The sequence below is a fragment of the Cheilinus undulatus genome, linkage group 8 (genome assembly GCF_018320785.1).
Source record: "Cheilinus undulatus linkage group 8, ASM1832078v1, whole genome shotgun sequence".
Lineage (NCBI taxonomy): Eukaryota > Metazoa > Chordata > Actinopteri > Labriformes > Labridae > Cheilinus > Cheilinus undulatus.
The window spans coordinates 32,800,202-32,821,823 of NC_054872.1; the positions used below are offsets into that span (position 1 = coordinate 32,800,202).

Genomic DNA, 21,622 nt, shown 5'->3' on the forward strand with positions numbered 1-21,622 from the left:
GCAAAAAGTTATTTTTTGTGTATTTTGTATCTAACAATGCAGTAACATCATCAATGAAACATGGCATTTAAAGGGTTAAAAAAAATTAAAATGAATGAGTATTTGACATTTATGGTTAGGGGTGACCTTAAATGGGAAAAATATAATTCAATAACAGTAAAACAATTTTGAAATGTATGATATTTATAACATGATTAAAAGGTGTGCATTTTTGCGCAGCAGGGTGAAAAACGTGAGTATTTTATAATAATTGACCTCACAAAAAAACTAATAATGCATTTTAACCAATGTTGCATATGCTAGGCTGCAATCATCCATAAATAAGTTTTTCACTTTCAGTGTAGTATCTTGAAAAAATCGATTTGTGTTTGTTTTATCAGAAAGTTTTGTTTGTTTACATTACAAGTGGGAATTAAAGGGTTAAAATATATGACAATTATTGAGTATTTGGTATTTTTGTTAATGGCACAAGTTGATGAAACAAGGAAAAAATTAAACAATTAAAAATAAACTAATATAACTATAATTATTTACAATGATAATCCCTGTGCATTTTTTGCACACTAGGAGGAAAATGAGGCAGCAATTTGTAGGGATACCAGAGGGTTAAGGTTTGCGGGCACATGATTTTTCTTTATTTATTGAAGGTTCTCACGAACATCTAATAATAAATAAGAATAAAAACACGTAACTATCTAAAAATAGCCACATAAATATGCTAATATAGTTATAAATTACTAATAACTGTTCATAACATGCCAATTTGTTGAGCATTTGATACACTACGGCTGCAAGGTCAACTCCAGCTCACACCTGTCTTTAATTAAAAACACGTCGGTCGTCTACATTGCAGCGTCGCGCAGCTGCTCATCAGTTCCCAGCTGCACGCGCCGGTCTGTTTGCCGTTGCACAGGCTGAGCAGCAGAGGGAGCGCGAGCGCGTCGACCGCTCTCTGTTCCTGTCGTGTCGGGCTGCCGGTGATGATGATGAAGGAAGGCTGGAGCCGCGCAGGCGCATCGGATACAGTCTCCGGCCCGGTTTCCATGGTTACAACACAATAGGAGACGGGACAGGGGGCTGCGTGAAGGGGAGAGAGAGAGAGAGAGCAGCGGAGCGGAGGGGACGGAGAGAAGAGGAAAGGGGAGGAGGTCTGCAGACCCGCTTGACTGGACACACCGCTGCATGCTTTTCACAGACAGACAGACAGACAGATACACAACCCAACCTATAGGGTACGGTTTAATCGTTCATTTGTTCATTGATTGATTATTCCACATGAGTTGGAGCTTTCTTTGTTAAGAGGTTGACATTGTCATTAAAATTCTTGAACAGCTATGTTTTCTTTTTTCCACCTTACAATTTACTTTGCATTGAATCAAGAGGGGCCTTAAAAACAAAGACATCTCCAGCTCATTATCGCGAGATTAAAAAAAACCAAAGAGCTAGTCATTCAGAGTGAAGCAGAGACCCTCCATACAGTAAAGGTGACTCTGGAGGGACTAAGCAACAGAGACGGAGAGAGACCCTCCCTCTTGATCCCCTCCCTCTTCAGAGTTTTGGCCCTCTCTCTGCGCCTCTCTTCCTCCTTCTCCTCCTCCTCCTTCTCTAGCCTCCCCCTCTCTCCTCATGCAAATCACGCCCTCTCCTCTCTCTCCCTTTCTCGTACCCGACGTGCATCCCTCTCTCCGGCTCACCCCTCCGCTAAAAAAATTGTGACTGTAAGATCGGAGAGGGGGTTTATAAAAAAAAGTGCAAGTCGCCTTAGAGGAAGAGGGGGAGTAGGTAGGGTGGGAGAGGGGGGCAAAAAAGGGGGGGCGAAAGGGGGTGGGGAAGAGGCGAGGGTACGCATCAATTTGTAGTCTTCAGTTGGCACCCTGTTTTTTCTTTTCCTGCAACGAATAGAAAGAGATTTTCTTCTGCATTATTGTTATGATCGGAGCCCGTTGCAATATGAGCCTGCACGAGCTTGTGTTGACAGACGCCTGTGCTGTGAGGTGTGCGTGTCAGCGTGCAACATAAAACGACAAAACAGAGGGACAGAAAGGAAAGGAAAGGGAGAGTGAGAGTGAGAGCACGCATCGCTGGATATCATAGGTAAGGAGAAGGAAAAAATGGATGCTTATTCTCTGTGTTTGGAGGTATTACTGCTGGCCACGTTTGTGCTCTCCCTCCCATTTTTTTCCTTTGTGCGTGAATTATCATGATACTCCTGCGTTATGGCTGATTCTGTCCGGTGAATTCATGTTAGGAGTGTGCACGACGCGCAACCACATTCCAGCAAGGAAAAGGGGAAGAAGGGAGAGCCGGTGCGAAATGCCATGATTCGCCATTCCATATCATCTTTCTTTTTAAGATGTGCAGCGTCTACAAACAGCACTGCTGCTGCTGCTGCACAGGCATCCATTCTGATTGTGAAACATGTATGTGCTGCTGAACACGACTCCCAGGCTGTGTGCCGCCGGGGTTAGTCTTAGAGCAGCTTTGGCCGGTCTCCTCTGCATGTGTATCAATAACATTCGCAGAGATGAAGAAAAGAAGGAGTCTATGCAGTGCTCGCTCGCTGGTGATGTAAGCAGAGCAACTGCATCACATGCAGGGGGCAATTTGTTGATAATGCATGTGCCTGTATGCGTGTTTGTGCATGCAGAAAGGTCTGTTGATGTTAATGCTGCTGTGTTTGTGTCCTATTTGTTGATTGGCCATGTCTGAGGACTTGCCAATGGACCACAGACAGGCCAGTGGCTGCCACCTGTAACTGAGATGCATTATGTATACAGGAACCCACTGGGTACCTCATGTTTTCTATTCATGTGTTATTAACACATTAATTATACCCACATGCATCACCTACAAATACATGTGCTATTTTTCTATTATGCATAGGAAGTGTGAGCTCTGATGATTTTACTCTTCAGACTAATTGAGGCAGTCACTGCAGCATGCACTAATAATTAATGCATAGCCATGTGTAGTGGAGCTGCTTCAGGATTTACAGGAGCTTGTCTGCTTTCACTCAAACACGCACACATGGAAAAATGTGTAGTAACTACATTTATTGGCTGTATCCAGGAGTGTAGCCTCTCTTCCAAATATATCCTTTTTACAGCCAGTGGTGTGTACTATTTATATCCTCATTCAATATACATGAGCTATTTTTTCATCATAGAGGTACATGAATGAACGGATTACACAAAGTAGTGCACGTGTGTTGTCATGCATGCCGACATGCATAAAGGATCTTGACGTTGTACATTTCCCTAATGGCTGGTTGGATGGATAAATAAGCATGTGATTCTCCTGGCCATAACCAGGTCATCCGGGTTAACCACAAGTGGCTGTGGGTTTGGGTTGTTGTGGTGAAGGTGGAGGGAGGAGGGGGTGTCGCCCTGTGTTGCTAAGATGTTTGCTGGAGTCATCTGCAGACTCACTCCCAAAACACAGAGAACGAATCAGCAACTTTTCTGCTTTGCTATAATTAACTGTTGTTCCAGTGTTACAGCATATAAGATTCCCAAACTAACCAGTTTGTTGGTTCTACTGTTTCTTGAAGTTTTTAGACAGAAGGCAGAGAAAGCAGTTCCGACTGCAGTGAAACAGCAGTGGCAATATATTGTGAAGCATTTGGGCTTATAATATTATAACAGTGCATTTGTTGCCTTTTTAAAGTTAGATGATTTTACAAATGCTGCTTCTCCATCTTTTGTAACCCTTTTTAGGGCACTCATTAAAATACTTGGAAATTCAAAATTGAAGCCCGAGAATATTATCGATGGACATCCCAATACTTTTTACTTTTGTCATGTATATTAAAAAATATTTTCATTATTGTGATTAAAAAGTGCAATAATGAATGACGTTATATATTGGTTATTGCCCATTTATGGAAAAAATCCTTTAAGTGTATGCATATTAGTATGCTAATAATGGAAAGCAAACACATTTAGAGTCAAATTAGTATTTTACTCGCATATAAAAAAGTCATTTATATACATTGTATTTATGTTACAAGGCAGCAGAGGTAGCATTTTGATTCTGACCTCTTAGAGGCAAGACATGACTGGCCACAGTATAAATAATAGTGATACAACTAGTTTTATAATATAAATCCTACAGTATGCCTATAATAATCACCGATATTGAATTACTAAGTGCATTCTATCAGTGGTGAGGCTCACAAAAACGGATTTATGCCATTTAAGTAAAATAAAATTGATGTACTATTGTAAAACTGACCACCACTTTATTTTCTTAAAAATTCCACCAGAAAATGTAACATATATTACTTGTCTAAATTATTTTAAGCTCAATAAGGCTCACAGTAAAAAAAAAAAAACTGATATGAAGCACATAATCGTATAATATAACTGTTATGAGGTTATAAAACTGACCATTATTTGTCAAGAAAATACTCTTAGTATGGCTTGCTAGATAGGTTGGCCATATGTCTTAATAGAGATAGAATTTTACTCTGCTACATGGGCTTATGTCCAAATATCGTGACTCAATATTGCATGTTAAAACTGCAGTAATTGCAGAAATCCTACACTGACAAAACCTTTAATGACATTTGGCACTACAGTTCACTAGTTAGTGTGCAAGTCTCATAAACTTATGGTTAGTTATGATTTTAGGGCCATTTGTTTAGGACCCAAAAAAATGTAGAACTGCATTTTCAAGTTCTGCAGGAAACAGGAAATGCGAGACGCTCTGGGCCACTGCTGATTGGTTGGATTGCATGATGTCACTATATGTGTTGTTAACTGATCTACACTGATTGGCTGAGAAAAATCATTCACCCAAGTGACCAAAGATTACTTGCCCAATAAAGGGTTAAAAGGGGGAAATGCTGGCTAAAATCAAAAGGAGGACCAAAATGAAGCTTTTCTAATTTAACTCATATTTGTATTTAAAAATGTCTATCATATATATATATATATATATATATAAATACACACAGTGCTTAACAAATTTATTAGACCACCTGTCAATTAGACCATCCAGCACCATGAAGTGCTTTAATGTGGACTCTTTCATTTTCAGTGAGCTCTCCACATTTTACCATTTTGAACAGGAATGAGGGATTTCAAACTGAATTCACCCAAATTTGAGCCGGCTCACTGGGCTTCTCTGAGAAGTCAGAAATGAATCAAGCATAAAATTCAACTAAAACTATTTTTTCAGTTAGGAATGCAAGTAAATAACTATAATTTGATATATTAATCAGGAAATATTAATGTGCTTTACTTTTTTTCAGGTTTTTTTTGCTAAATCAGTAAATTTTAAAATTCATGGATAACAATAATAATTATATTTTAGCATTAAAATATCATTTGGGTTAAAAAGCTTCTACATATTGGTGTATTAACCATTGCAGAAACATCAAAAAATATTTTCGTTATTAACAGTGCTGTTAATTTAGGGCAGCTGTGGCATAAACCTTAAGGTTATTTATATATATATATATATATATATATATATATATATATATATAGTATTTCAACTCTAAATTGATTTATTTTCACGTACAGCATGCTTTATTTTAAAGTTAAGGTTGTCACAATAACAGATTTGAAAACTTTGCTATGATTCTTCTAAAATTCCCATGATATCTATGCCTACTCATATGACTGCATTGATATAACATAACAGACGATGTCTGCAGATATCAGTAGCAGATGTTTACTTACTGTTTTATTGTGCCTGATTAATTTAACACTCGCACCTAGTTTACCAAACAGCCTACTCAAATAAGAAAATTTTTACTGGATAGAAATAGTCACCTGTTTGACAAGATCTGATCTGTTTTCATTGTTAAATACAAGAGAAAATTCTGGCATAGTGGGAGTGTTACAGCAAAAGAAGTAATGAAACATATTGATATTGGTATCAGCACTCTGCTAAGCTGTGATGTTAAACATCAATATCAGTATTTGCCCTCATCTTTAAAATCCCTACCTGCAAATAGCACATAGGTTGTGTGCATCAATTTTTGGTAATTTCTTGTTTTGAATTGCCAAAACTGTAGGCAAAGTTAGTATCACTGTCTAAAGCCATCCCTGTCCAGCCATGTGCTCTCTCTTTTATTCCTGGCAGCTTCTGGTTAAAATTACGTCACAAGATCTGTGGTTTTTAAAGGTAAGGGGGACTGGTGCAGCTAAAGGCCACTGGGCCACTCAGTGGTGAAGTGGTGCCTCATCAGAGAGGGTTCCTGGTTCAAACTATGTCAGACAGAGCCTTACTGCTGTTTGCATGTTCGAGGTTCTCCTCAGGTGTTCCAGCTTCCTCCCACAGTCCAAAATTATGCTTTTTAGGTTAACTGGTAGCTCTAAATTTCCCATAGGTGTGAATGTAGCTGCTTGTCAGTCTCTTTCTCTTAGCCCTGTGATTGACTGGTACCAATGCCAAACTCTGTTAAATTGCACTGTACCTAAACATAAAATAAATAAATGAGTATTCCTGCAGCCTTGCTTTTAAAGGTGCAATGTGTAAAATTGAGAATATAAGTGCCATCGAACAGTCAGTTTCTAGATTGCCATGCTCACTTCTCCAGTGGTCACCATTGTAACCAGTGGAGTTTTAACAAATGGAGATCTGTTATTTTGTCCCTCCTGTGGTGTACTGTAGAAACATGCTTGATGTAAAAATCCAAGATGGCAGAGTCAGTGGAAGGGATCCTCCCAATGTATGAATCAAAGGCTTATTCTAAGTTAGTGAAAATAAAATATTTGTGTATATTCAGATGATTAAACACTAGTTTAGATAGGCCTAGTTATAAATATGCATGTTTAATTTTTTAACCAAGCTTGTTCCACTATTTGCACGCTGCACCTTTTTGTTACACATTGAATTCTCTGTATGTTTTCCATGCAGATAAAGACTGAATAATGCTGTCTTTGTTTATGCTTCTTTACAGGTTTTGGCAGCTCTCATGGTGTAACAGACAGCCTCGTATTTAAGCAGCAGAAACCAGTTCAGCACCTGCAATGGCTTGTGTTGTAAAATGGACGTTTTAAAGAAGACACAATGAAAACACGGACTCACAAAGAATCGGTATGAGCCAGGCCCCTGTCAGTTTTTCACTGTGATGCCAGGAATAGTTTACCTGTATTTCTTGTTGTACATTTAGCACTTTGGCTGGATCATAATTAGTTCAGTATGTGATAGTATTTGAAAATAAGCAAGATGACTAAGATTTACTTTACTTGTTTAGTTGTAAGATTCCATGTTTATATTTGAGTCTTTCCACAGCTTAAAATTTATTCTCCTTCTCTCTGTTACAGCCTGTTGTTTACACTTCTCTTCTTTTTCTTTATTGTCCTCATTACATCCCACCTTGAATTAAATGAAATTGACATTCTTTTGGCTTGCATTAACAATCCCCCACTATCTTTTTCTAACATTTTATCCTGTCGTTCCCTTCCTTATTGCCCTGTTCTGCTGGATTTTGCAGATGCCCATGCGTAGTGGGCGACGGCGGGGGGCAAGCGAGGAGAGAAGGGGAAGGCGCCCGCACGCCAGCCCTACTCGCCCTGAGCGCAATGACAGACAAACGGTTAGCGCTTACCTCTTTGGTCTTCCTGTTGTTGTCTTAGTTATATGTCTGCATGGAGGTAAAAGTCCAAAAGAATAAAGAGCTGTCTCTGAGTATGAGATTATACGTGTGAATGTGTGTGCTGGTTTGTATGAGTCATCAGTATGATTGCTACAGACATACCCTCTCCGTGTCAGTATTGTTCAATAGTGTGTTTTACTGCCTAGCACATTGAAATCTTTGATGTTTCATGTTTGACATGGCTGCTGTGCGTGTGAATGTGAACCTAGCTTTGTTCTAAAAACAGTCTTGGGCCTGTTAGGGATTCAAAGCCATCACTACAGAATTAAAAGTCTTGTGTTGTTTTAGCAAAGAGGTGCTGGTGAGGAATTGGCTGGAAATCGCTTCAGTCGCAGATCACAAGGGCATGATTCATCAGAGAGTGAGGGGGAGGAACTTGTGTCTCCTCCAAAGAGGCAGAAAGTTCAGGTTTGTGTTACATTTCATCAACCTGTTATATAAAGACTAATTATAAATCTTCGATTCAGCGAAATCATCCAAAAGGCACCGTCTAAGCTTTTCAGAGTTATATCCTTTGCTATAAGACAGCTAATGTTACCACAGTTATAAAATATTCATTCATCCTTATCCACAAATTGATCTTGTTTTTCGTCAGGATCCAGCCTCTACCCCAAACCCTCCAACATCAACACACTCGACTGACAGCTCAGCTCCTTCCAATGTCCCGCCTCCAACTTCGGTTGCCAACCAATCCCGTGAGAGTGACAATGAAGACGGCCAATCCCAGGGCAGTAGGAGCTCAGTTGTAGGGAGCCTGGCCAATAGCAGCAGTAGCCTGAGTAGTGGGCGGGATATAGACCAGGACAATCGTTCCTCATCCCCAAGTCTCTCTGCTTCCCCTCTGGGTAGCCTGGACTCTGATTCCGATGGCCCCGACTCACCAAAGCAAGGAGAGAGGGAACGGGAGAAAGGCAAGGAGGGAGGAGTGGGTAAGGTGGCAGGAGAGGATAGGAGGGCGCTAAGAGAGGGGAGAGGAGGGGAGGAGCCCTGCGGAGATGGAGAAAAGCGGGAGGTGGATGCACGTATTGAAGACTGTCCATCTCTAAAGCCCCCCTCCACTCCTTGCTCCTCCGCGGGTCTGACTCCCTCCATGCGGGGAGCGGGGGATTCATCAAATGACAGCAATAGCGGGAGAAAGTCCTATTTTTCCATGGACTCTAAACTGATGTGTAAAGTTGAGTATGGAGGACCACCGAGCGTTGACGGTGCATTAAGTGGCAACAGAATGAATTCCAAAGCCAGTTCACAGTGTGGGACCAAGACTATCTCAGGAGGAGAATTTCCCCACAACAGCCCCAATATTCCCCACCCTTTGCCCCCTCCCCTTCCTCCTCCACCTGCGCTGAAGCCCCTGGAGCTCGGGGGACAAAACCTGCCTGCCGAGGTTAAGACTGAAAGAGACAAAATAGAAAAAACAGACAAACTTCTGGACAAATCCAATCCGCCATCTCTATTGCCTCAGACCAGCCCCCTCCCACAATCCCAGTCTCAAACCCAACCCTCTGCCCACCCTCACCACTATAGCTCCTCTAGCTGGCAGGGTGGCACAGCAACTGGTTGCCAAGGGAGCTGGGGTTACACCCGTTACCCTGGCAACCACCACCCGCACCAACCCCAGCACCAGCCACCCGTGCAGCAGCAACAACTTCCTTCAGTGTACAACCCTCCATCATCTCGCCACTCCTCCTCCCACCCCTCTTACCTCCCTCATCCCCACCCCCACAGGGAGTACCTTCCCAGGTACGCTGGAGGGGGAGGGGACAGAGAGAGGGGGGCTGCAGGAGAGAGGGAGAGGGGAGCGAGGGGGGAGTGTGGGGGGAGGGAGATAAACAGGGAGTTCTCCGCTCCCATCAGCAGCAGCAGCAACAATAGTGGTGGGGGTAATAGTAATAGTGCCTGTAGTGGGATAGGTGGATCAAACAACATCCAAGGCAGAGATTTTGGTGGTCTCCCAGTGAGCCAGAACCGAGACTTCCAAGGTTCTGGTAGAGATGGACCTAACTTGGGCCCTGACAGAAGAGACTTTGGCCCAGCTTTTAGAGACAGAGAACGAGAAAGGGAACGGGATACAGGGAGGGACTTTCCTCTGCCAAACCAAAACCAGAGTAGAGACTTTGGCCCCAATGGAACTAGCGGGGGGCATTCTAGAGACAAAGATGGAGGCAGATGGGCTGAGTTTGGGAGCCAGTCTAGAGATGTAGTAAATGCCAGTAACCCAAACAACAACCCCATTCCTCCAAGTTCCACCAGTGGGTTACCTGGTGCCCAAGTGCTGAACCGAGATCCTCCAACATCACCTCAGAACAATCCTAATCACACCTCCCATCCCTCTCAGCCTCCACATCCACACCCACATCCCCCAAACTCATCCAACAGAGACTTCCCTCCGTCCTTGGACCAGGCACAAACTCCCTCCTCTGGAACAGACCACTTTCACAGAGAGTATCCACCCACGGGAGGGAAAGACTTTCCTCCTAGTGCACCACCTTCTACCGGCACAAATCGAGAGTACCTTAGCCCGCCTGGTGTGGCGCCAAACCTAGGACGAGAGTATTCAGGACCTGGAGGAACCCATCACCCCCATCCAGCTCACCCACACTACCAGTCTGGGTCTAGAGACAGAGAAAGAGACCCAAACTTGCGAGATTCTGCTCTGTACCAAAACCGTGGGGGCCCAAATCAACCTCCTGCACTCTCTCCTTCCTCTTCTTCCAGCCATCATGGACACCCACCAACTGCTTCTTACCCCCCTCCACCACCTCCTCTACCACCAAGTCAAACTTCCCATACTCAACCACCTCCATCAAGTATGGCCCCCAATGCACGTCCCCCACACTACCAATCCTCCTCCCAGACCCCTCCAACACCCCTATCCCCATTACCCAGCCCATCCACCAATCAGATGGGAAGCTTCTCATCTTTCCCCCCCGGCTCTTCCTCTGGAGGCAACATGCCCCTTCCTGGTCCAGGTGTATCATCCAGCTGTTCACCTGGATGTCGGCCCTCCCCTTTCCACGGCACTTTGAACAGCCACCCTCCATTCAGTGGAACGTACCACTCTAATGGGAACAGCGGCAGTAACATGGCCAATAGCAATAGCAACAGTAGTGCATCCAGCAACAGCAATACCAACTCGCAATCTCTTTCGCCTCAAAGTGTTTCCAAAGGACCCCCCCCTCTTAGCAACTCTGCCAACAACAACATTTCCCTCCCAGCGTCCAACTCTTCGATTCCTGGTGGAGAAGGACATGCAGATTCAGCCCAACCTCCAACACCTTTGATCAAAGAGGAACCAATAGAAGACAGGGAAGAGAGTGAAAGTCCACCACCAGTGCTGAGAAGCCCATCCCCTGAACCAAAACCTGTTGACATTCCAATCCACGCCAGCCAATCAGCAAGGTAACACTGAAATGGCATAATCTTATACGAGACTGATCAGACCTAATTATCTGTAAGGGAAATAGCTGTGATAATGATTCTTGCCTGATGGTTGTAGTAATGATGTACTAAAGTGCCCTGTCACTCATATCCAGGTTTCACAAGGTCCTTGACCGTGGAAGTGGGAATTCCTGTGCTCGTAGTGATGTTCTTTTTGTCCCATTGGATGGCTCCAAACTGTGGAAGAAAAGGAATGAGGTTATTGAAAGGGCGCGTAGGGAGGTGGAACAGCGGGCTAGAGACCTGAGAGAGAAAGAGCGAGAAAGAGAAAGGGAGCGTGAGCGTGAGAGGGAACTGGACCGACATCTACAGGTGTGCACATTATTAGTGTTTGATTTAATGGACTTAATGGATATTGTATTAATCAATTTAATGGAAGCAGAATAAAGCAGATCAGGAAGGATGTGATTTACTGTCTTTTACTGTTTCTCTCTGTAGCAGCAGAAGGACATTAATGCCACAGGCGGAGGTCGCCAGGGCTCCTCTCTCTTCTTCCCCTCCTCGACTTCCATCATCCTCGACCCTTCGTCTTCTTCCTCCTCTTCCGCTGGGAATTCAGTCTCTCACCCTGCCCCTCACCCTCAGCATCATCCCTCACACCCACACGCTCACCTTCCACCGGCACACCACCTTCACCCCGGCCTTGCTCACTCTATCCCGCACTCCCTTCTCCTGCCGTCAATGGCAGGGGCCTCAGCGGTAGTTGGAGGCCCTCAGGGAGCCTTGGGAATAGGTTTAGGAGGTCCATATTTGGGCCCTGATACTCCAGCACTTAGAACCCTGAGTGAATACGCCCGCCCTCATGCTATGTCTCCACTTGGAGCTGCAAGTCGTGCTCAGGCACATCACCCTCAAGTCCATCATGGCCATCCCCACGTCCATCCTTCATTCTTTCTCCCTCAGTTCCAGAATCATGCTTTAGGCCACCCACATCACCTGCCGGCTGATGCAGCCACAGCAGCAGCCATTTTGGGCTTTTTATATGGTGGCAGCCTTGAGGGGGGTCCAGGTGTCGGAGGCCACCCTGGAGTGGCAGGAGGCCCAATACCTGGAGGGATTGGAGGCGCTGGGTTAGGAGGAGTTGGATTTCCTCACACAATGGCTGCACATCGAGATCGAATAAAGCCAGGATTTGAATTTAAGAGCGATGACCGGGTTTACCCACCAGGATCCATCCCTGATCCTGCAGCTCTTGCCCTCGCTCATTCTCATTCTCATGCTCATGCTCATGCTCATGCCAATGCCCATGCAAATGCGCACTCCCTGCTCCTTGGAGGAGGAGCAGCAGGAGCAAATGAGGTGGCACTTTATGGTACTCCTCCCCCAGCACCACCTGGCCCCCCACACCTCCAGAATCCAACTCTGGCCCAGGTAACTCGACCTCCCAACCCTCCAGCCCCTCAGTCCCTGTCTAATCCACCTCCCTCTTCTCTCCTCCCACCCTCTCTCCCCTCTCACCCGTCATCCGCCCCACCAACTGCTCCCACAGCCCCTCCAGGCCCTGCTGCTCCACAACCAGCACCTCCTCCTCCTCAGCCTGCTCCACCAACCTCCAGCGCCACCTCACTTCATCACCCAGTCCCTCATTCTTCTTTTCCTAGCTCTCTGTCTTCTCATCTGCCGCCAGCCCCTGCCCCAGCCGCTCCCCCTGAGGCTTACCCCACTCCAACCCGCTCTCCTGCCTCCTTTGAGCGAGAGAGGAGTGGGGAAAGAGAACGGGAGAGGGAGAGAGACAGAGCACCTTTACCCGCTTTTGGGGAACGAGAGCGGGAAAGAGAGAGGGAGAGAGAAAGGGGAGGAAGTGGTGGAGGTGGAGGAGGAGGGGGGAGTGGAGGAGGGGGAGGTGGAGGAGAGAATCTGGGGCGTCTTCAAATGCTAAATGTGACACCCCATCATCACCAGCATTCACACATCCACTCCCACCTTCACCTGCACCAGCAAGACACAGGTACCCACTGCTACTAACACAAATGTCCAGAAGTGCAAAACATTTGTTGCCAAAATGTAATTTAGAACCATAAAGTATTTAGGATGTGTGTGCTTAAAAAGGTCAGAAATATTGTGGGAACAAAAACCTCCATTATCCTCAAAAAATTATGCTGAAAGGCCCTCTGAGGTGGACTTGGTGTTATGATGTCACAAATTGGTAAAACCTACAGGAACCAGCATGAAGGATTAGACCACAGGGTTGTTAACTGCAGACTATGTAGGGAACCTGGAAAGTAGTTCACACATCCATGTGGATATTCATCCTTGTGTTTTTGTGACTTCAGGTACTGAAGTTTCTCTAAGTTATTAAGTTGGAATTCTGAGTTTAGGGCGCATTTGTGATGACGTATGTGACTGGCATTTATGACTTGAACTTGATCAAAGAGAAAGGAACCTGTTATGGAAAAAGGGAGCGGATCAGGGTTGGAAATGAACTTTTCACCTACCTGACACCTGGGCAGGTGGATTTTTAAAACCTACCAGTCAATCAAATTTTTACCAGCCAGTTTATTTTTTTAACAAGCAGCACAAAGAGTATCAAGAAATATAGTATTTAGTATTAGTATTAACTATTATAGTAAAGCATTTAAGATCTTGTTTCTTAATCAAGATCAGTAAATAGAGTGGGAATTTATGCACCAGTGATCCAAACTGCTTTTAACCAGTTTGTACTATACCTGCCCATGTAAATGTTTGCTTCGTGACATACATGGGCATTGGAAATATGTTCAGCATTTTTCCTGCATTATGAGTGTCAGACTTAAGAGAATTAAATTTTTTTTTTCCCTGCAATCTCATGCCAGAATCTGGGGCTTAATTAACTATCTTGGACTTAAAATGAGTGAGTTCTAAAGCTCCTTTAACAGAGCAGTTGCAGCATTACTCATATGACACATAACCATCCCAGCACACAGCCAACTGTCAAGGTAGGAGGAGGCAGAGTTCTTTGGTCAATTGGTAATTCGGTCTGCTTGGTTCTGGTAATAAAGATGGTGAGACAAGCAAAAACTGGGACTCCGTTTATGTTTCTGACTGTCACAAAATCTTTTTTTTTTTTTTTTTTTTTTTTTTTTTTTTAATTTTCTACCAGTGGCTGGTAGGTTGAACAAATTCACCAGATATTGCTCAACAATACCAACATTTGGCTGGTGGCAGGTGCTAATTTCCTATCCTGTTATGGATTGAAAATAAAATAAGAATTAAAAGTGATAATAAAAGATGCAGAGGACCTTTGACTTGTCCATCGCGCTGGTTGTGAGTTTTGAGTCGCGATGTGAATCTGTGTTAGTCACTATGGCTGCAGGGAGATGATGCAGTGGCCTAAATAAAGTGTGCTAAACAGGAAAAAGTATGTGATAATGAGATCAAAAAATGCACTAAGTATGGACCCTAACCCAATTGTCATTAGTGTATTAGTGCATTAATTCTGACAGCCCTAATTAAAAACACTCAACAAAATGTTATTTTGAAATTCCCTCTAAGACTTTGTATTATAAAGGGACAAAGTTTTAGTTTCTGCAATTGGGAAGCAAATTGTGATGAAAAGCTATTTGTCACTGAATGTGCTTGTGTCAAAGATGAAAACTAAGGACGTTTAGTGCCTTTATTCAGAGAGGACAGTGGATAGAGTAAGAAATTAGAACCTAAAACTGAGGAAATAAACCTTAGACTGGATTCAAACTCAGGTGACCTGAGTTAAGGATAACAGTCTCTTTACATGGACAAAACCACTGAGCAATTGGTGCTCTGTTTATGAATTAACTTTTAAACTCATGTTAATGTTTTAGTTAGTCACTGTTTTTCATAGAGCCTCATATTTACTTCAGTTTCAGTTCATAAAAAAGTCTGTTTTCATTATTTAGTGAGTTCCTGTTAATGATTAAAACAAGCAAGGTGTCAGACCAGGGAACTAACAGCACACAGTGAAAGAGTTTTCCATGGCAGAGATTGTAGACTGCAGAAACAATTGACTGCTAAAAAATGTATAACAATTTACTGCATTATCCACAGGAGGTGCCATTATCAACACAAAGCAAAAAATCCTTTCAAGACCTCTAAGTCAAACCTCTTTTGTTAAAAAACACAAAACTTAGATTTCTTATACTTCAGTGTTTAGGGAAAATGTCTTCACTTGCAGTGTGAATGATCTTTGTTTTGAATTCTATGCTTTGACTCTTATTGAATATTTCCTGTATTTCTTATTACATCACTGGCATCCAGCGACGGGCGGGGTTCACCCCCTGATGGACCCGTTGGCGTCGGGGTCTCCTTTGGCACGCCTCCCCTACCCAGGAGCCACACTAGGCACCCCCATCCTGGCTCACCCCCTCACTGACAGCGAGGTGCTCCGCCAACAGCTGTTCGGTGAGGAGAAGGCTCCTCGTCCATGTACTTGTTCAGTTTTTTTTCTCTAAAAACTCAACTGTGCTTAAAGTTTACGACGAGGCTTTTTAAAGATGATGATGATGACTGACCACGCTGCTCTTTGCCTCTTTGTTTTGTTTCTTTTTCCATCAGGTGCTCCTTTCCGTGACCTGCCCCAGCCATCCTCCCTCACTGGTCCGATGTCAGCAGCCCATCAGCTCCAGGCCATGCAGCAGGCCCAGAGTGCAGAGCTGCAGATCCAGAGACTGGCCCTGGAACAACAGTGGATTCATCACCATCACCACCACTCCCTCACCCAGGATGAGTACTACAGGTACATAAAAGACCATCACAGCCTCCATTTTGCAGCCTTGGAGTTGCTACAAACTGTCAAGTAGTGAGTTATATTTCAACATTTTAACATGGCAACCATTTTCCTCTAACATCAAGCTCAGGGTGGGAGGCTTAGATAATGTAACATCATACTGCTGCATCTGGATTTAAAATATGTGAATGTGAGGTTTCCAACATTATCATTTCACTGCATTCATGGATGATCAAGGACATGAACAGTAGAAGTTTGTGCAACACCAGGCCACATTTCAAGGTTAGATTAAAGAGTTTAAAAACTCATTTGCTACCATTGGAGCATAGTTAATCCTAGCATTTAGCAACCTCTAATCTAATATGAAAACAACGAATAGAAAGTAACTGAATACTAACATTAGTACACAAAGAGTTCTGTCAATTTTACACAACAAAATTAGGAATAGAGTTCTAGTTTATGGTGTTAGCTAACAAGTGGATACGCACAATTACTTTGATTGAAATTCAGCATATGAAATTAAAACTACCATACTACTATAAATAAACCCAAAGTGTTGAGTATTAAGTAGTTAATTTTATTTACCCAGGGGAAGGACTGAAAAGTAAAGCATGATATTTCTGTGTTCAAATATTAAATCATTTTCTCAGTTGCACTACTAATCATATTGCAAGAAAGCCTGGCTGCAGACATCAGACATTCATAAACGCATGCGTATTGCTTACCATGTTTTTTTAAATTGAGGTGTCTTTTCATAAAAACTGAACTCCATAAGGTGTATGTACTAAACAGTAAAACATTATTACATTTTCATGGGTGAATTTCACAATTTGAGAGAGAAAATTTGTTTAAAAGCTTATTATTCCAGCCTAGGGCTGCATCAGGTTCTCCTCATGCACAGCGCCCTGTAGGATCACCACTTGTTCATTGCTGAATATATCCCTGGCATGTAATTGTATAGTCTGAATAACTGCAGTGCATATATTTTGTTGTATAAATGAAATAAACAAACATATTGTCGTACGGGCTTGTTCAGCAGGGCATAGATCACAGTTTAAAAAAACAAAAAAGATTACAGATGCCAGTGCAGATGTGATTTATGGTTGTCCAAAGGTGCCTGTCTTTCTTGATGTCTGATTTCCTCATCCAGGTGCCTTTCTCATCTTGTAGCAAGGGCCAAACAATCAGTTTTATTTAGGCTGTCCACACACTAGACAATTTTCAAATTCTTGAAAGATTTTTAAAATGTAGGAGACCACAGACTGAAGGACTATTTCAAACAGTTTTTCACCTAAGCCCATGTGGCTAAATCAGCTTTAGCTATGGAGCTCTGTTATCTACGTAGCTTACACTGTAGATAACACAAACAGAGCTACATAAGCTACGTTTGCTGTTATAATGTGTTCATGGAGGTACTCTCTTTTGCAGTAAGCAGACTTTATTCTGCTGATTACATTTTGTAATTAGGTTTTTAACTTTGAAATTTTGGTGTCCTAACCCTTTAATTAACCAGTACCATAACCTTATCCAAAGTGTAATCCTGTAATATTTTTCAAATTTTTAGCGTGTATTTCTGTTCTGACAGATGTGGCGTTGCACAGTGAAGGTCTTAGAGCTACAGTCTTCAGAGAGAATGTCTTGATATTTTTATTATTACAAACCAACATTCAAACATTGAAACCCATCTGACTTTCCTCCCTTCATAAAAATAAATATTAGGAATTTGTCAGCATATTAATAAAAAAGTAGTTGGAAAGCAGCAGGATTGAAATAACTGAATATTTTTCATTTCACAGAAGTGCAAAGGAATTTCAGTGTGCCATCTCTCGGGTATAGGTAAAGGATTAAAATAAACAACAGAACACGGTCAAAAAGAAAAAATTCACACAGAAACAGTTATAAATAGAAAAGAAGCAGGAATAAGTACTAAGAAGAGCAGAGCTGCTGCATACATGCAATCTTTCCTGTTGTTAAAGTTATCCTCCTTGGCTTCTTTCTCAAAGGATTGATCTTTAAGAAGATGAATCCTGCTAAAAATGAAATGTTTGGTTGTAACTGAAGCCTGTAAAATGTGGTCCAAAAATATAAATGTTTTAGTTTTAACCCCTGTCTTTGCATTGCTCTCTAACATGTTTTTCCCCCCTTAATTCTTTTAGTCACTTGAAGAAGGAAAGTGACAAGACCCTGTGAGGGAGGGGCACAACAAAGGGCAGCATGGAGGAAACTAAAGGAGTATGTGTGCAAAATTAAATGCAAAACTTTGGCACTGAAAACAATAAAGGAACAAAGACTCAAAAAGAAACGCTAATGGACTTCAGTGAAGAAAACACGACTTTGAAGGATTTACAAAAGAGGGAGGAGGGCGTGAAAATGTTGCACACAGTCCCTGATAATTGCACCACGTCGAGGGTCCAGACCTCAGCGCTTCCCTGCATAATGTTCTAAAACTGCAGTCCTGTTTTGTATCGTGCTCTGTACAGTATATTAGATGGAGGCGGCGATAGTGAAGTACAGTATGTGTAAAATACTTGATGCCAGAAGGAATGTGTACATGAGTCTCTTTTCTGTCATTGCATGTAGCTAGGCGCTTACTCTGAACTGGTGGAACTTTTTTGTTCTATTTTTAGTAACTACCCCCTCTTTTGTATCTGAGGGGCGTTCAATATGCATGAGACCAGCAATTTAGTGTTACGTTCATGATCAATAGTATTGTTATTATGATTAATGTTGTCTGTTTGTTGATAATGATATAATTATATATACAGTACATATTATTTGTATTATTTTTTTACATTTTCATGGTATGGCGGTCAGTTTTTATTTTTATTTTCAATTTACCTTGTGAAACAAGATGCAAATGAAGGAAAAAAAATCTGGAAATAAATTATAATCTTTTTTTTGCTAGTCCCTTGCGTATTCATGCGTGCACTATTTTTCCCTCCCCTCTCTCACATACATTCAGAGTATTTGCCCTGTCTTTGTTTTATACAAGTCAGTCATGCACAAAGCATATCAAATTCCTCACTCTCCTCCCCCTCCCCCTTTTCTCTTTCTCACTCTCTCTCCCTGACTCCCCCTCTTTTTCCTCCTCGTCAGTCTGTCCCTCCTCCTCCTCCTCCTCCTCCTCTTGGTGAGTGTAGCTAATAGGAGACACATGGGATGAGTGTGAGACATGGGAGTTGAGTCGCTCCAGTGAACAGCAGCCACCCTGTAGAGCGAGCATTCCTTACTCCACTGTAAAAATGAAAAGGGGAGAAAAAAATATATATAAAGGGAGAGAGAAATGAATAGGAGGAGCTGTGAGACTGTGATTTACGGATGCTGCTGAAGGCCAAGGGCTGTTTCTACGTTTGCGTGTGTGTTTTCACTGTCTGGCTGAAGGAATCTCCTTCAAATGGACATGGATCAGTGACTACAGCCTTCAGGTTGTGGACAAAATCACTGCTGGGATGCAGATTTGGGGGTGTAGAGATCTGTCCAAACAAATTTTACAATATTACACCCTCAGTTCTTGTTACAACAAATGCTATATGACTATATAGAAAAATAAGGTCTGCATACTTTACCAATACCCCTGTCAACACGCTGCATCTCAATCAGGACAGTGATGTGTAATAGACTACATTATGTATGATGTACACTCATCGATCACTTAATTAGGTACACCTGTTCAACTGCTCATTAACACCAGTATCTAACCAAGCAATCACATGAAAAAAACTAATGCATTTAGACATGTAGATGTGGTCAAGACAATCAAGTTAACCGAGCATCAGAAAGGTGGTTTAAATGATATTGACGATGCCATTATTCTTCAGGGAGTCTAGCAGGCTTGCATGTTGTTTACGGCAAATTCTGACATAACCATTCAAACAAAGCAACAGTGATCGAGACTGCCTTCCAGGCTACAGCCCAAAATCTTTCCGGCAATGAGAAAGCTACAAAATAAATCGTGTCACTTCAATGAACTTTGCTGATGTGTCATAACACGACTTTTTTTTTTTGTTGCCAAAATGGCACAAGACCCCACCCCCCTTTACATTAATTGTTCTTTAAAAAACATTTGTGAAAATTACAACTTCTGCACTAAACCCCCATCAGCCTACATTTAAAAGCACTAAAGGAAAATAAACTGGTGTTTTTACTCATTCATCATCGTTGATATTCATTGATATTCAACATGTTGTATTATAACTTCGCACAAAGGTCAAGTTCTATATAACGGGGATGTCAGAGGCAGGTTGCAATGTGGGTATACCAAGAAGATGAAACCCCAAGAAGACTGTTTCTTCGCCCTGTCAGCACTTAGGAACCGTAGGCTTTCTTCTACAGATTTGCAGTCAATGTTTGCAGAACGACATTGCTGACGGCTCTCTGCCCAGACAATCCAGAACCGACTGCATGCATCCAACCTCCAGTCTCATAGGGATGTCAGGAGGCCTGCCGTTATTGCCAGGACTGTTTGCTTTAGCACTGGCAACATGTGCACTGGTGCAGGGCTGTTCAATATATCTGGTTTCTTCAGACTTCAATCAACCACTCCACCAAACAACACCAAACAAGAGTCAGTGGCAGATAAGCTTTATGGCATTGGCAGAGAAGATCTGGCAAATTTTTCATTGGCACAATCGAAATACTCAGCTCTGCTGCTCATCCCACAAATGCATGTTCCTTACAAATGTGGCACCATTTAAAAGGGTAATAAACAGACTTTTCAGCTGTATAAGATTTATTGCCAAGAACCACTGTTACAACAAAGACATAATCTGCCAAACAATTTCCTTACTTTTTGTACCAAGTTTAGTTTTAGAATGATAATTGTTTTTATACATTTAGATCACAGGTGTCAAACAGTTAAATCTGGCCTACAAGATGATCTCATATTTCTGTTCTAACTGGCCCATCAGTATGAGGTCTGCAGATTTCCTCGAGTATAAAAATGTGAACTTATCCTTGATGATTTAAGATATCCTTGTTAAGCCACAAAATCAGAAAAAGTAGGGAGTGAAAATATTTAGATAAGAAGTCAGGAAGAGAAATTATTTGTTTTAATTTCACATTTTCAATTTAGCATCTCACATTTAAGACTCAAACTTAGGATTTTGACTTTTAATTTCAAACTTTGAGCACTTCAACTCATAATTTAATCTTCTCATGTCATATTTTGAGCTTTAAGATTCATAATTTAAAATTTTAAGTGATAGTTTGACCTTTTGAACCAGTTATTTTTTTTTATTTTACCTCATATTTTCAACTCCAAACTTTGACTTCATAATCCCATAGTGACCTTTTTGGCACACAATTTAAAATTTTGAATCATATTTTGACTTTTAATTTCATTATTACAAATTTTATTTCATATTTTCACCTTTAAACTCATTATTTTGACTTCTTTTTTAATATACTTGCCAAACCATTATTTTTAAATTTCATGTTTTGACCTTTTTGAACTAATAAATTTACTTTTCTCAGATTTGAGCCTTTAGACTTATCTTTTAAACTTTTTAAATATCAAAATTTTTATTATCAGTGCTGTTTTTTTCCCCCATATTTTATCACCGGATAAACAGGGTTGACAGTTTCTGGTTAAAAAGGTGACCCTGTTAGGCCCTCAGGTTAGTCCTGAATCCTGAATCCGGCCCCTGCTGTGATTGAGTTTGATACCCCTGATTTAGATATTTAAAATAATGTTGAGTCAGGTGGAGCAATCATTTTTCCCCAAGTGATGTACAAATTTTTGGTATCAAAAATGTATTTTTATTTAAAAGGGTTTGACATTGGTGCATTGAACTGCTTTATGAGAATAATATTTACATTTAATTACCCTGGATCCTCTTTAACTTAGGCTAAGCTCCAGATGAACATGAATTTCCAACATGATATTTGATATTGGC

At 41.9% G+C, this 21,622-nt stretch overlaps 1 protein-coding gene across 6 annotated transcripts; it reads left to right on the forward strand.

Annotated features, from left to right (window-relative positions):
* The first annotated feature begins 1,835 nt into the window (after positions 1-1,835).
* atn1 (atrophin 1) lies at positions 1,836-18,586 on the forward strand. Of its 6 annotated transcripts, none has more exons than XM_041793986.1 (10): positions 1,836-2,094; positions 6,914-7,050; positions 7,451-7,552; positions 7,901-8,020; positions 8,208-11,011; positions 11,146-11,362; positions 11,489-12,998; positions 15,260-15,427; positions 15,557-15,737; positions 17,885-18,586. In XM_041793986.1, the coding sequence occupies exons 2-10, from the start codon at positions 7,024-7,026 to the stop codon at positions 17,916-17,918; spliced, it is 5,163 nt and encodes a 1,720-aa protein (XP_041649920.1). In that variant the 5' UTR covers positions 1,836-2,094; positions 6,914-7,023; the 3' UTR covers positions 17,919-18,586. The 6 variants fall into 6 exon arrangements, 5 of the variants coding, with proteins under 5 accessions (XP_041649920.1, XP_041649922.1, XP_041649921.1 ...); XM_041793988.1 differs by having other exon boundaries at positions 15,260-15,403; XM_041793987.1 differs by having other exon boundaries at positions 11,492-12,998.
* The last annotated feature ends 3,036 nt before the right edge of the window (positions 18,587-21,622 follow it).

Coding starts and splice junctions, on each gene's coding strand:
- atn1 (XM_041793986.1), top strand. CDS start 7,024: ATGAAAACACGGACTCACAAAGAATCG. Junction 11,363..11,488: donor AACTGGACCGACATCTACAG/GTGTGCACATTA, acceptor TTCTCTCTGTAG/CAGCAGAAGGACATTAATGC. Junction 15,428..15,556: donor GGAGAAGGCTCCTCGTCCAT/GTACTTGTTCAG, acceptor TTTTTCCATCAG/GTGCTCCTTTCCGTGACCTG.